The 16542-nt window shown below is 31.5% G+C and overlaps 1 protein-coding gene across 1 annotated transcript; it reads left to right on the forward strand.

Annotated features, from left to right (window-relative positions):
* Positions 1–14569: 14569 nt before the first annotated feature.
* On the forward strand, positions 14570–15627 carry LOC136061261 (uncharacterized). Its single transcript, XM_065774933.1, has 2 exons — positions 14570–14747; positions 14839–15627. Exons 1-2 carry the CDS (start codon positions 14598–14600, stop codon positions 15517–15519), a joined length of 831 nt encoding a protein of 276 aa, XP_065631005.1. The 5' UTR covers positions 14570–14597; the 3' UTR covers positions 15520–15627.
* The last annotated feature ends 915 nt before the right edge of the window (positions 15628–16542 follow it).

Below are 16542 nucleotides of genomic sequence, written 5' to 3' on the forward strand. Positions count from 1 at the left end.
TTTTTTGCGTGAAAAAGTGAGGGGAGATAATATATAAACCATAAAGAGCAAATAGTACAGACAACAAAAAGTCTTCAGGACTCAAACTTTATAGACCATTTTATGCTTTTTTATTACACCTACGAGCTTCAAAACAGAATGAGACATGTTTCTCCAAAAAAAAAAAAAAAAATGAGACATATTGCAATTATTAGTATTACAAAGAGAGATTTATTTTAAGAGTTTACGGAGGTGTTTGGCAAGTTAGTTCTAACACATTTTCACACATTTTAAACAAAATTACACATATTTCTACACCATTTTTCACCCACACATATATCAAAACTTAAACAACATAATTCAAACTACTCTCCCAAACACCCCCTAAAGATCTCCAAACCCTAGAAAACTTCACAACCAATAAAAGACTGAATTAAACCAAAAGCGTTACTAATTACTTCAAGACTCAATTTATAGTCTGTTTGGATTGAAGGAGAGAAAAGGGGAGTAAAGTAGAGTAGATTGAGCACAAAATTAGCTTATTTTGGACCCGGCTTCTGTCCAGTGGAAATTTCCACTGGACACGTCCGGATTCGGACACGTGTCCAAGAGTGGACATGTGTCCATCATCCAATGTGTCCAGTGGAAACTTCCACTGGACACAAGCTGCTCCCGCTTATTTTTAGCTAACTTTAATCTATTCTCCTTTACTCTCTCTCATTTCTTCCTCCATCCAAACATGCCATTAGTTACTGGCACAGCTAGCTCACAGGAACTCCAATTAACCATAAACTAGAACAACAAGAACTAACACGTACAGTTCATCAACTAAACCACATAAACACAGGACAGGGTTAACACAACGGGTGCGGCTTATGTCCAGTTGCTCCAGTGCACTAGAGCCGCATCGATTGTGACACGTGTCTATTTTTGAACACGTGTCACAATCGCAACACATCCAGTGCACTGGAGCACTGGACGTAAGCTGCGCCCAAACACAAAAAACTGCAACACTCAAACCTAGGCGCTAAACACGTCATAATCCTGGCGAGGTGAAAACTCGATGATTTTGTTGCATATATATATATATATATATATGGCCAATTTTTAAGGTCATTTCAATTTTCAGATGCGTCAGCTGGTAATTAATGTGACAAGAGCAGCTGCAACGTAGGTCGTGCCATTTTAGAATTGATTGCACATGTTACATGAATTCACCAAGGCTTTATTGATGGTGCATAAAACATTTGTCACGTGTCAATCAGAAAAAAATTTGTCACGTGTAATACTTCTTGGTTTTATGTAATTTCATAGAGAGGCCAGTAATTATAAATTTATAATTTTTCTAAGATTATAAATTTATAATGAGGTTCCCTTGGACATTCACATCAGTTCTTGTATAAATGTGTAAAATACATATTTTGATCACTTTTACACATTTTAAACCAAAAAACACTCCACATTAGTCCTTTTAAAATCATGTAAACGTGTGGAAAATTATCAACGAGCTACAGTACATGGTTGGGGAAGAGAGGTAGGAGATGAGAGTCAGTTAGAGAGGAGGAGAAAAAATTATTAAAAAATTAAATACACGAGCTACAGTGCCTGTGTAAATTTACACAGGCACTGTAGCTCGTGTATTTAATTTTTTAATAATTTTTTCTCCTCCTCTCTAACTGACTCTCATCTCCTACCTCTCTTCCCCAACCATGTACTGTAGCTCGTTGATAATTTTCCACACGTTTACATGATTTTAAAAGGACTAATGTGGAGTGTTTTTTGGTTTAAAATGTGTAAAAGTGATCAAAATATGTATTTTACACATTTATACAAGAACTGATGTGAATGTCCAAGGGAACCTCATTATAAATTTATAATCTTAGAAAAATTATAAATTTATAATTACTGGCCTCTCTATGAAATTACATAAAACCAAGAAGTATTACACGTGACAAATTTTTTTCTGATTGACACGTGACAAATGTTTTATGCACCATCAATAAAGCCTTGGTGAATTCATGTAACATGTGCAATCAATTCTAAAATGGCACGACCTACGTTGCAGCTGCTCTTGTCACATTAATTACCAGCTGACGCATCTGAAAATTGAAATGACCTTAAAAATTGGCCATATATATATATATATATATATGCAACAAAATCATCGAGTTTTCACCTCGCCAGGATTATGACGTGTTTAGCGCCTAGGTTTGAGTGTTGCAGTTTTTTGTGTTTGNTGTAAAATAGAAAAAATAGGTTTTTATGTGTAAAATAGACACAAATTTTACATGAGCTGATGTGAATGCTCTTACATTTCTTTGGGTACATTTCTTGAAGGGCTGCGTGTCAAATCTAATTTATTGGATGTTTAGTATGACAAATTTGTTTTTACTTAACCAAAGCCAAATAATTTTTGCTTTAGACTAAGGATCCGTTTGTTTTGGTGGTAAATGATTTCAAGAAATTATTTTCCACCTGACCCCACTGTTTGGCAGCTATGGAAAATAAAATTTTCCGAAAAATAGGCACCCGTTTGACCATTATTTACTCCTTTGACCCGGAAATGGTTTTCACCTCTCATTTTCACTTCAAACCATTTTCGAGTCACACACAAAAGAGAGAGCAGAGAAACTTTGAAGACATCCAGAGAAAGAAGAGAACTCGTCAAGAACCAAACGAGTCAGAGAAAGCCAAGGAACTCACCTTGCCGAAACACCGTTCCAGCCACTCCCATGCCTCCGATCCAGCCACCACACCGAGAAACCCAGAGAACTCACCTTGCCGAAACACCGTTCTAGACCCAGACCCATCGCCACGATCGTCGATCGCCTTCGACCCAGACCCAGACCCAGACCCAGCGACTCGCATCACGCCACGAGTCGCACTAGATTTGAATACCCAGTCGCCTCACCGCAACGATCTGACCGGATTTGATGATTTTGAAATTTTTTTGGTGTGATTTTGGGTGTGATTTTGAAATTTTTTGTAATAAAATTTGTTTGGATGCTGAGAAAATAGCTGAGAAAAATGTGAAAAATGTGTAAGAAAATAGCATTTTCAGAATAAAACCAAACACATAAAAATATTTTTTACAACAATTTTCATAATGCAATCAAACACTTGAAAATATTTTCCTTTCCCCAAAATAGCATTTCCAGAAAATAGGCTATTTTTCGGAAAATATTTTACGGGAACCAAACACAGCCTAAGTATTTTTCATTTCTCTGTCATTAATTCTGAAGGATAATGACTTGTCATAAGCATCCGTTAATTTTTTTTTTTTTTTTGGAAGGATTTTGATATAATTTGATTGGATATGAGTAAAAAGTATAGGTACAAATTAAAAATGAGTATAACTAAAATGGGTTTTGTTTCTTATTAAAAAAAAAAAAAAAAAGGTTTTGTTTCGATCTATTGTCTATACCTAAACTTTGATGGATTAACTTGTTATGACCTGTAATTTTCACATACGAGAACATAATTATAAAAATACCCTTAAATGTATTTGTTAACATCATTTTTTTTATCCTTTCCTTCAATACAAGTAAAAATAAATAAAGAAAATACTCAAAAATAAAAGTAAGATAATACATAAATATTTAAGCTTATAATTATATAAAGATATTTAGTTTTAATAGCCCACCAATCCAATAATTTCACAATAGAAAAGAAAAGAAAATACGTACACTTGTCATATATGAAACATGAAATACAGTAAAATCAACTAAAAATTAATTAAACTAGTATTATGCCCGTGTGATGCACGGCTTAATAAAAATATTTTGATAATATAATTAAATTTAATAACAAATAAAATGAAAAAAGAATTAATTCAAAATATAAGATTAAAAAATAAATTGTACATGTACACTTAAATGAAATTTAATTTTTATTTCTTATTTTGATATTTAAATAATTTGTTTTAGTGTTGATTTTATTCAAATGGTTATAAGTTATATCAACCCTGAACTGAATTAATAATAAATAAAAAATATAATACTCTAACTTAATGTAACATTCTAACTTACTAATAAATAAATATAACACCCAAACTTAAAGTAATGTTTGTAATTGTATTGTGTTTTAACCTTTAAAAACACATATATTATTTTTTTTTTTCATAAAAAAACCCGGAGATTAATATTATACATGAAAAAATAATGAATTCAATAATTAAAACGGTTGAAAACAAAATTAATCCAAAACCTTAGTTCATTAATGAAAAAAATCCAAAATTTTGAACTAAAAAAAAAATGGAGTTAAGTAAAGATAGACTTACATAGAAATTTGGATGGATAGATTCTTTTGTATACAATTTCATGTTTGACAGCAAATTTTGCTTTTAATTAAAGAATATAGATTACATGGAACAAAGCACCAAACAAAAGCCATAACAAATTAAATCCATAATAAAATATTGATGTCAACAACAAATAATCATGTAATAAGAAATTAAAAAATACAAAAATATTGCTTGCCATATTGACTTCTAAAAAAAAAAAACACTAAAAGGTTTTATTAAACATAGAATTTCAACCTATCTGTAAAACTTGTTGATAAAAATCATATTATATATAATAAAAAGGTAACAAATACACAAAATCTATTCAATTTGATGAAATAAAAAAAAAAAAAAAAAATACCCGCAAGGTTGTAGGTAGGGCAGAGAGGAGAAAGGAAGGCTATAGCAAATAATTGTAAAGTACGTAGTAGAAATAATGAAACACCAAAAAAACTGTGTGTATATATAGTGGGAATTTTAAGTTGTGAAAAAGATATGAACAAAAAGAAGTAGTTTATGTGAAACTCAAATACTTTTTTTTTTTTTACTTTATTCTTCATTTTTTCCTTTTACGTTTTTTAATATATATCTATTTTTTTGTTTTAGGTTTGTTGATAACATTTTAGATAGACACAACTGTTATAGTTGTAAATCAAATGCTACATTCTTTCATTACTTGATTTGTCATATTTATCCAAAAAATATGTATATATATATATATATCTATTCTTAAAATCTAAAAATTCATTAAAATTTTTGCAATTTGGTAAAGTCACATGGCGCAACTACGACATCTAAGCCCAACTTTTATTATATATAATATGATATACATAATTTTGAGAGAAAAATATAACATGCTAAAAGTGAATTCAAAAGTAAATAATTAAAAAGAAAATGTGTGATGCACTTAATTACCAAAAACCATTTTATGTTAGTAGTAGATTGTTAAAATTATTTAATACTTTAAGAATTGCACGTCAAGTTGACGTGTGATTTATGTAGTTTTTTCATATAATATATATATATATATATATATACATATAATTTAATATTACTTTGATATACAATTACCCATTGAAAATAATTCAATAAAACTAAAAACTGTTAGGAAATTTAGGCCCCAGTTGATAGAATTAACAAATTCTAAACCCAAGTTGTTAATTAGATTTATTATGAATAAAACTTGTTAAAACAAACAAACATCAATATCATGTCAAAATAATGCATAACGGAAAAGTGAATAAGACAATATATGATGACTCAGGAAAACTAATGAAACAAACTAGTTTCACAGTAAAAAACCTGGGGGGAAACCTTCCCGAAAAGTAATCCACTATAGTAAAGAGAAGTTTCAGATCTAGTACAAAACTTTTGTCCCTAGACTCTACAATCCCCATAGATGAACTTATAGAAGAAACCTTCTACTGTTTCAGAACCTCCGAACTCTTTAATATATGAACACCACATTTTTGCACAGATTCCAGTACATGACTAACCAAGGATGCGCGGCTCCCAGTATGTGACTAACCAAAGATGCACGGCTCCCACACTACAAAAAACTTGATTTTTAACAGTGGTTGTAACCACTACTAAAATTTTAAAAAAATGCTACTAAAAGTCATATAGGTCTATACCAGCTGTTTTCTAAACCACTGCTACAACTTGAATAACCGCTGTTAAGTTGCCGTTGCTATAGGTCACTATAGGTTATAGCAGCAGTTTTAGGAATCGTTGGTATAGAAAACATCTATAGCAATAGTTTTATAAACTGCTGTTAGAGAATTAAAAACCGCTAGTACACACAACTTTACCTTTTGGAATTAATTATTTATACCAATGGTTATGTAACTGCAACTATAGATTTTTTAGTAGCAGTTCATAGAACCACTGCTAGAGATTTAAAAACTGCTAGTACACACAACTTTACCTTTTGGAATTAATTATTTATACCAACGGTTATGTAACTGCTACTATAGATTTTTTAGTAGCAGTTCATAGAACCACTGCTAGAGAATTAAAAACCGCTAGTACACACAACTTTACCTTTTGGAATTAATTATTTATACCAACGGTTATGTAACTGCTGCTATAGATTTTTTAGTAGCAGTTCATAGAACCGCTGCTAGAGAATTAAAAACCGCTGATACACACGGCATTTCCTTTCAGAATTAATTATTTGTACCAACAGTTATGTGGCCGCTCCTATAGATTATTTAGCAGCAATTCATAGAATTGCTACTAGAGAATTAAAAAAACCGCTAGTACACAGGGCCCTTCTTTTTGAAATTAATTATTTATACCAGTGGTTATGTAATTGCTGCTATAGATTCTTTAGCAGCAGTTCTATAAACCGCTACTAAGCAAAATTAAAAATTTTTGTATACCCTTCCCTTATATCTAGCATGAATTATTTTTAATAGCAATTTTGTGAATTGCTACTAGATATTCTTTAACAACAGTTTTATAGAACATTGCTATAAAATAAAATAAATAAATAAAAAATGCTAGTTTTCCCATTCGTACACTTTGTTATAAATTAGTTATTGCATCAAAAAACAACCGCTACTGTAGGTTCCATACATAAGCAGTTATAAAAACTGTTACCGAAGGTATAAACTTTATTGAATATTACAAAAATATTTTTTTAATTAAATTTTTCCCTAAAAATTAGTAATATAACATGTTTGGAATGTTATTAAAATCCACAATTCCAAAAATCAAAGTAATAAAATAATTGCAAATAGTTAATAATATTGATCCAAATGAAGAAATAAAACTTTACAATTCGAAGTTTGGAATCACAAATATCTTAATAAAAGTATAAACAATATTTTTTGGTACTTAAGATAAGACAATGATAAAATAATTGTATTGAAACTTGGTCTCCCTTTATATTCCAATGTATTTCTTAGTTTCCTGGAATACAATAAACATATATTTGCATTAGTGAAAACTATATATATATATAGGCAAATCTGCGAGAATATATCAAATGGCTATTGGAAAAAAAAATGATGACAAATACATATCTTCTCATGTGCATTATTTTTATTGTATTACCTCTAAACCAAGAGTCAACAAGCTTAGCATAATCTTGGCGATTTACTATATTTGAGCCTCAGCCACTATTTGTGTTGCAGTTTTTGACTTATCAAAGTGCTCTGCTTTCAAAGCATGCTTCCAATTCCTCCATTGATCACCCAATCTCTTTAATTTATGATGAGCTTGATTATCTCTCTTGCAATCTCATCTTGGGGGATGTAAAACTTTGATTGAAACACAAATACATATATAAAAAATAAAATAAAAACCATAACCACTACGTAGAAGCATTCTTTCTATTAAAAAAAAAATCTATGTAGAAGCATTGAAATTCTGGAAAGAAGCCTAATATATGTTACTAAAATTTTAATACCTCAATTATATTCCAACAATTTCCTTTGTAGTCATTTGGCATTGTACGCCAACTAACAACATTAATAGGACATAAGTGAGGGTTTGTTGCAACAATCTTTATAAATTGATTAAACCTACATCTTTCATGTTTAGTAGGCTAGAAATAATGGCCAAAAGACAACTTAAATTTGTTTATGCACAAAAAAAAATGTAGTCAACACCACAATCATACTTTTAATTAATTGTTACATGCTACCAGGACTAAAAACATAAGTAATCATATTCATAGGTTGCTGTAATCATATTCATAAGACATTTTGGGTTTTTTTTTTTTTTGACAAAAAAATTTAGTAATTAATCCTGAAAAAAGATTGATTTTCACTAATATTTGATTAAATTAGTATATATTCATGAAATTTAAGAATCACATGCACATATTCAAAGCCAAAACTAAGCCTCAGTTCAATCATTACTCATTTTATAAAAAAAAAATGCTAAATCTCAATAGATCAAAAAAAAAAAAAACCTAATCAAATAAATAATTAAAATTATTTTATTCTATTTATATGCTATATAATATATTTATTTATTTAATAAAAAAATGCATAATAGTTTAAAAATCTTGATGTTTACCTGGGGAGTAATGGTTAAAAACCATACATTCAATCACTCTTCAGTCTCCACTCTCTTAGATTTGGAGGAAATAGCAACTTCTCTGAGAAAATTGTAAAAAAATATTGGAGATTTAGAAAATTGATGAAATGGGAGACAAAGAGAGAGAGGTTAAAAACTCACCTGTGAGTTGTTGTTACGACTCCTTCTACAAAAGTTTTTTTTTTTTTTTTCTTTCTTGAGGAGAATAAAAACTCTTTTAATTTTTTCTAAGCAATTATTGGCAGCTACAGGTTTTATTTTTTAATATGGCGGGTAACTACAATTTTGATATAAAGATAAAGAAGGCCAATATTAGAAACCAAGATAAGATAAGGACTCTTAAAAAGTTAAAAATAATAATACGTAAAAACCAAGATGAGATAAGGATTCAGTGGGTTAATAAAAAATAAAATAAAAAGGAAGTAAAAAAGTACATTTATTTGGGAGAAAAAAAAGGGACATGAATTTCACTTTCCAACACATGTTTATTTGGGAGGGAAAAAAAAAACTTCCAACACACGTTCATTTGGGAGGGGGAAAAAACATGTAAAAGAAACTTCCAGCACACACTTCACTTTCCAACACACGTTTAAAAAAAAAAAAAAAAAAAAAAAAAAAAAAAAAAACCTTCCAGCACATAAAAGAAACTTCACTTCACTTCACTTTCCAACACACGTTTATTTGAAAAAAAAAAAAAATAATAACTAAAATAAAACTTCCAGCACACACTTCCAACACACGTTCATTTGGGAGGAAAAAAAAAAATCTTCCAGCACCTACGTTTATTTGGGAGGGAAAAAATAAAAAAGAAATTGAAAATCTTTCAATTGGCAGGGTTAGAACCCACCTTCTCAAGGTAAGTGTCCAAAATGACAACCAATGGACTAAGCACTAGTATTCTGACATGGTGGGAAATCTATTAATTTTAACTATAATTTAAAGAATTTGAAAAATTAAAATAGTTTGTGACACCTACTAATTAATAAAAATAAAAATACATAAGCATATATATAAATTTTTTATTATGAATAATATATTTAGCATTAATCATTATGTTTTATAGTTGAAAGAAACTTAGCCATTCTCGATATAACCAATAAGAATTAATATTTTAATTTTATTTTTTTATANATATTTTAATTTTAATTTTTTTATATATGTTTTTTTATTCTATTTTTTTATAATATAAAATTATTTTATTTCTTTATATTTTTAATCAAGATTGGTTATTTGTACAGAATGTGGCAATTCATATTTGCGGGTCGGGTTCGTGTTTTGTTGAGCTATGAGTATTAGGTTATATGGGTTGACCCGAACCCAACCTGTTTAGTAAACGTGTCAGGAATCCTCAACTTGAACACAACTTGTTTATTAAACAGATCAACCCGACCCAACACATTTAACTCATTTAATTAACAAGTCATGTAAAAGTCAATGCAAATGAGCCGTTTTTAATAATCTTTTTGATTAACAGGTCATACCTAACCTATATGGTTTTTATCAATTCTCATATATATATATATATATATAATTAAAATAAAATTACAACTATAAATATAGTAATAAACATATAAAAATTACCATAAATTAAGCAATAATATCAAAATAATTAATAACTTTAAAAGCTAAATGGAATGAGCTCGCCCTGTATTGGGAGTAGATGCTGAATTTTCGTGGCAATTGCCATGATATACTACTGCAAAAATATTTACTTTGACCAAAAAAAAAATTCATGATTTACTACTCTTCCAAACTAGAGAGTCTTGAGGCCTTCTAGCATTCAAAGAGATAGACTTGAAAACCAAAGCTTGAAAGGGGTAGAAAAAAGAATCAATGAGAAATTATTTCCATGTTGGTAGAGTGGAGGTTGAATTAATACTCTTCTTTTATAAACTCTCATCGGTTTGTCTGAGGAAGACTACTTATACTTGAGGGTGATCACAATAATCTATCTCTAGACTTAATCTTAAAGTGTTTATAATATTCAAGTACAGGATGATAATATTCAAGTGTTTATTACAATAGTCTATCTCTAGACTTAAATTTTTTTTTTTTTCCATCCCTTAATATAATATATCTTTTCCCATTTAGAGGTCAATTGTTGCCATCTCAGCCGTCCACTTGTAGGGTGGATGGTTCTTCAAGTGGGATACTTGTCCCATCTTCCATTTTCCCTCCTTTTGAGAGTAAGATGTGAAGGTAATAGGCTGTCAAAACACTGTTCAAGAGAGTCATTTAACAATATGTAAAGTTGTGATTTACAACTCTTTTGTGTTGGCTTTAATTCCGTGCCAAATTTGATTGTAATTTTGTTCAATCTTATGTGTCTTGTATTTTATGTGGGATTTCTTAGTATGGGTTGTGTGTGAGAGAGAGTGTGAAGACTTAAGATATCATTGAAGATTAAAGGAGTTTTCGCAGGTAGCTCATGAGAAGACTTCACGTGAAGTGAAGCCATGTGCTCAGCACATGACTGGAATGCGAAGAGTGATGACAGACGGTGACAACTGGTTTTTGCAAGTATTTTGCGGGTAAGGCCTTCTTACGAGATACCCGCAAAACATTCTGTTTTGCCATTTTGTCATATCTGATACACCATTTCTCTACCCACACTATTTATACTCACATTACTCACATATTCAGAGGAGTGTTTTTTCAGAGAGAAAACCCTAACCATAACTCTTGAGAGTTAGAGATTGTCATACCCACAATCCTCTACACAATCCATTGTGGTTTTCCTCAACTCCTACCTCTCCATATCCAAATCCTTGAGAGATTGATAGCCCAAATACTTACCACACCCATTTTGAGTGTAAAGTGAGGTTTTGGAGCTGCTCGGAAGTATTGAAAGAAGCCATTTGTTTGGTGGATGCAATCGAGCTGAATTGCGTGATTCGAAAAGCTAAAAAAGACAATGCTTCGTCAAGTCAGTTAATAGTAGGAGCTTGGAGGGTCCAAGTACATGGGGTAGACTAGGCTTGGAAGGTCTTTTGTTATTTGGGTACTCTAACTCATTCTCTAATGGATCGATTTACTGCTTGGAAGATGGCGGAAAGGTTTTTCGCCGAGTTCTTCGGTTTCCTCTTCGATAACACATCGACGTGTTATCTTATATTTGCATTCTTCTTCTCTACTCTTTTAGCTTTCATTTTAATGATTGATATATGATGAATATGACTTAGTATAGTTTATTGTAATTTGGGGGTCTAAATAGCGCTTGCGTTTTCACACAAATTCGACCTTTCACCATAAATGTGGCATGCTAAGTTAGTGCAGTGCATTTAATGTGAATGAGATGTTTACTTTCTAAGTAAGCTTCCTCCAACCTTCACTTGGGGAAATTATTGTTCCTCAGCTAGATAGTATCCTGGTGTAGCCTGATAGCCGTCATTTGCCTGTTTACATTTTTGAGCCTATCCTCTTCCTCGACACAGGCTTTTTGTTCAAACCTTCCTCTGGTTGGTCTTATCAGAATTCTAGATGATGGTTTGTTTTCAGACACGTCTTCTCTGGGCTAATTCCCTTGACCTCTGGGCCAAAATGCTTGGTTTGAGCCCATTCCCTTTCCTTAATACATAATTGGTCCCCTTTGGGCTCAACCTAGGCCCAATCCTCTTTGATTTTTCCTCCCCCCCCCTCCCCCCCCAACACCCACATTAGTAATTTCATTTGCTTCTCAATAATGCACTTAAAGTTTTGGTTTATAATTTGAAGACTTCATTAGTTATTGAAAGGGAGAAAATACGCGCTAGGATGCCTATTGTGATTGTACGGGCTGACTATAGTTCGCGAACATAAGAACAGACGAGCCCGTTATTTACACGAGGCCTTAAGTGGACGGACCTGATACGGACAGAACGAAGAAAGATGGGCTGGTCGGCCATGGGCCTGTTGGACCCCTTAGTGGAAATACTTTGGCCCATTTTCGTAAGGCCCTAAACAGAGTCCTTGCGCTACTTGGACTTTAGAAATCTCATGTATTTGGTAAAGATCTTCCCTATAAGGAGAAGATCTGTCCACCACGTTTCGGACTCTAAAAAAGAGGATTTCTACAAGGAAAAGACTTGGATGCCAAGTCTAAGAGGAAAAACTTTCGACTACTATAAAAGCCCCAATACTCTCACCAATAAAGGTACGCATTATTTATCCTCTCTAGCACTTTAGAGTTGTGAGAATACTTTCTGACTTAACCTTCAGAGGGTATTTGGCCGGCACCACACCGGTGCCCTTTGATAGGTTTTCTTCTTTGTATTGTGTAGGTTTACGGTCGAGCGTGAAGACATCGTGTGACTCACTGGTGAATTTCTCAGCTTCATCAGTTATTTTGGAAGTTTTTTGGCCCTAGCCTTTAGACCAATGTCGATGTTAGTAGTTAGGTGTCTCCTAACTAAATTTGTTATAATATAAAAATAAAAAGCCTAGATCTCACCATGTTGCACTTGGCCTTAGTATGGTCAAAACCCATGGCAACAACTCAACAATAAGGACAACGGATTTTGAACAACGGAATTTGCCCACCTCCATATAGTTACGTTATTATTTTTTTTAATGAGTAATTTTAATCAAAATAACAAACTATCATATTATTAGATTTTTATATTGGTCATTATAAATTATTTTATTTTTATAAGATTTTGGACTAATTGTTCCCGAAGTTATGACAGAAATATGGTACAATTCAGTTTTAAGGTTGAAAAAATTGAGTATGTTGATAACATAATCAATTTTTTTTCATACTCCATATTTTATAGTCTTGAGAACTAAAATTATTTGTTCTTATCTACGTTATCTATTATAAATAGAAGAAATTATCTATTTCCATAAAAAAAATAAAATAAAAATTATTTGTTTCACCAAAAAAAATTAATTTCTTACATGACCCACGTAATAGCCTGAAGATTAGTTTGCTCTTCAATCGTTAGCAATCTTCATTTTGAAATAGATGTCTATCAAAAACTAATATTTATCCCATTAAAAAAAAAATCTTAAAAAAAAAAAAAAAAAAAACTTTGTAACCGAAGGTTTGAAATTCTCTTTTATCCATAAATGGTCCCCTTTGGGCTCAACCTAGGCCCAATCCTCTTTGATTTTTCCCCCCCCCCCCCCCCCAACACCCATATTAGTAATTTCATTTGCTTCTCAATAATGCACTTAAAGTTTTGGTTTATAATTTGAAGACTTCATTAGTTATTGAAAGGGAGAAAATACGCGCTAGGATGCCTATTGTGATTGTACGGGCTGACTATAGTCCACGAACATAAGAACAGACGAGCTCGTTATTTACACGAGGCCTTAAGTGGATGGACCTTAGGTGGACGGACCTGATACGGATGGAACGAAGAAAGATGGGCTGGTCGGCCATGGGCCTATTGGACCTCTTAGTGGAAATACTTTAGCCCATTCTCGTAAGGCCCTAAATAGAGTCCTTGCACTACTTGGACTCTAGAAATCTCATGTATTTGGTAAAGATCTTCCCTATAAGGAGAAGATCTATCCACCACGTTTCAAACTCTAAAAAAGAGGATTTCTACAAGGAAAAGACTTGGATGCCAAGTCTAAGAGGAAAAACTTTCGACTACTATAAACAACGCAAAATTTTTGGTTTGAAAAGTCATGATAGTCACATTATAATGCAACAACTTCTTCCAATAGCAATAAGAGGAGCTTTACCAAAGAAAGTCAGTATGGCTTTAATGGATTTATCTTGTTACTTCAGAGAAGTATGTTCCAAAGTCCTACAAGTAGAAGATCTTGAGAAACTTGAGTCTCGAATTGCAATGACATTATGTGAATTGGAAAAAATATTCCCTCCTTCTTTCTTTATTGTCATGGTTCATTTAGTCATCCATTTGGCCACTGAAGCAAAAATTGCTGGACCAGTCCATTATCGATGGATGTATCCCATTGAGAGGTAAGTCATAATTATTTAAATTTTTCAATGAAATCCATTATTCCACTATTTATCTTCTGTTTCTAAATAGGAATCTCTTAAGACTTAAGTCTTATGTGCGTAATAGAGCTCATCCAGAGGCCTCTATTGCTGAAGGATACATTGCAGAAGAGTGCTTAATATTCTGCTCACGATATTTGGAATCTGTTGAGACAGTATTCAATAGACCCATTAGAAACGTTGATGATGCTACAGGAGCAATGTCGAATATTGAACTTGATTCAACTAAATGGGTACAAGCACATCGTTATGTTCTATTCAATAGCAATGAAATTATTTCATTTCACGAGTAAGTAATATTGATAAATATGATTCATATTTAAGCATGTTAATCAAATGATAACTCTTAATAATAACACATGCTACACTTGTTTATATAGGTTACACAAGGATCGAATAAAGAGCAGAATACGTCCACGTCGTGTACCAGAAGGAGTTATTAATAAGATCCATATAAAAGAGTTTTGTGACTGGTTTCGAAATTATGTAAGTAATTCATTACTAATAATTTTTTGCATACAATAGAAGTAGTATAAGGGTTACTTAGCTCATATTGATATATCATATATAATTTTAGGTTGTGGCCATGAGTAATACTGAGAAGGTGAAACTTACTGATAAAGTTAGATGGCTTGCTGAAGGACCCAATACTAAAGCTAGACGGATGAAACGATATGTTGTCAATGGTACTAAATTAAGAACTAAAGATTATGAGGAAAATAAGAAAACTCAAAACAGTGGAGTCAGTGTAACAATAGAAGGAGGCATTACTTACTATGGGGTTCTATCTGACATAATTGAATTGAATTATTATGATAATTTGAGATACATATTATTCAAATGTGATTGGGTTGACGTTGATACAGGTAGGGGATATAAGATAGATGAATTTGGGTTTCCTCTTGTCAATTTTTCACATTTAATACATGTTGGGAAGAGAATGACAGATGACCCATTTATTTTGGCATCTCAAGCTTCACAAGTATATTATGTTGAAGATGAAAGAGACAAGGATTGGCTTGTTGTTGTCAAAACAAAACCAAGGGATGTGTTCGACGTTGGTAATGGCGATTTGAGTGATAATGATGTAGACATTTATTGTGATAATGAGCCATATGATATTGAAAATCCACCTAATAATGCGAATGACAACCTAAATTGGGCTCGAAATGATGTAGATGGAACCATAGTCGGTACACCACTTCCACTTGATGAAGAGAATTTTATGGATGATTCTGAGTCTGAAGAAGATTACTAGTCACAAGAGGGAACGTGTTTCATTGTTTTAGTGATTCTTGGTGATTAATGCTTTCAAGGGAGAATATTGTTTCATTGTAGCTTGCCTAATTAGTTTATCATTGCTTGAGTACTAGTCTATATTGTTTTTGTTGTAATGTGTCTAGTGACTATTTTGGATTTGAAACAATAATATTGGTTGCAATATTTACTATTTTAGTGTGAGTTTTTAAATTGTGGATTTAAAACAATATTTTCTCAGCTACTAGGACTAACCTTTTGCCAAGGTGTATGAGCCATTTTATTTTCAAAATTTTTATTAGATTAATACATAAATAGCATTATACCTAGTCCAATAGCTTGGAATTTATGCTCTTCTTATTTCTTTAGTGCTAGCTGAGTTCCCGCACGATGGGCGGGGAAACTTATTATTAGTTTTTCTTAATATTTCAATAATTTTAGCCAAGAATCTTGCAACTTAACTAGTTGTCACATTTCTAACAGGGACGTCCAAAGTTTACATCCCCCACCCCAACAATCGATGTATAAAACAAATTATTTCAATAATTTTTCCAGTAAAAAAATTGTAATATTTAGTTATTTTATATACAAAATTGAAAGATAGTAAGAATATTGTAGTGATTTGATTATACTATACATATGTGTGTGTGTTTTCAAAATTGAAAATTGCATAATATAGTAGCTAATATAGACAAACATGTTTCATGCCTACTAAAGAAAATGCAAATATCATTTGATTTTTTTTTTTTTTACATTCTTGATTGTGTGTAACTAAATTTATTTTTTTCCTTTTTGTTGGACATTGTTTCAGTTGTTGCAAAACCAACTTAATTTGAGCAAGAATACCATATTTCAAACCAATTGTTTCTCACATATAAAAAAATTCAATTGTTTCTAGTATAAATCTTAGAAAAATGATATTAAAATTTCATTATGCTTAAAATAAATAATAGAACAAAATAAACATATTTATTCTATTAGTAATCTTTCTAATCACATAGAATAAATACTAAAATGTTAGTTC

Source organism: Quercus suber, unplaced genomic scaffold (assembly GCF_002906115.3).
Source record: "Quercus suber isolate HL8 unplaced genomic scaffold, Cork oak 2.0 scaffold_102, whole genome shotgun sequence".
NCBI classification, from domain to species: Eukaryota; Viridiplantae; Streptophyta; class Magnoliopsida; order Fagales; family Fagaceae; genus Quercus; species Quercus suber.

What these genes read in the sequence shown, in the direction of transcription:
- LOC136061261 (XM_065774933.1), top strand. Translation starts at nt 14,598, where the DNA reads ATGATAACTCTTAATAATAACACATGCTACACTTGTTTATATAGGTTA. An exon ending in GTGACTGGTTTCGAAATTAT is followed by an intron (nt 14,748 to 14,838) that starts GTAAGTAATTCA and finishes ATATAATTTTAG; the next exon opens with GTTGTGGCCATGAGTAATAC.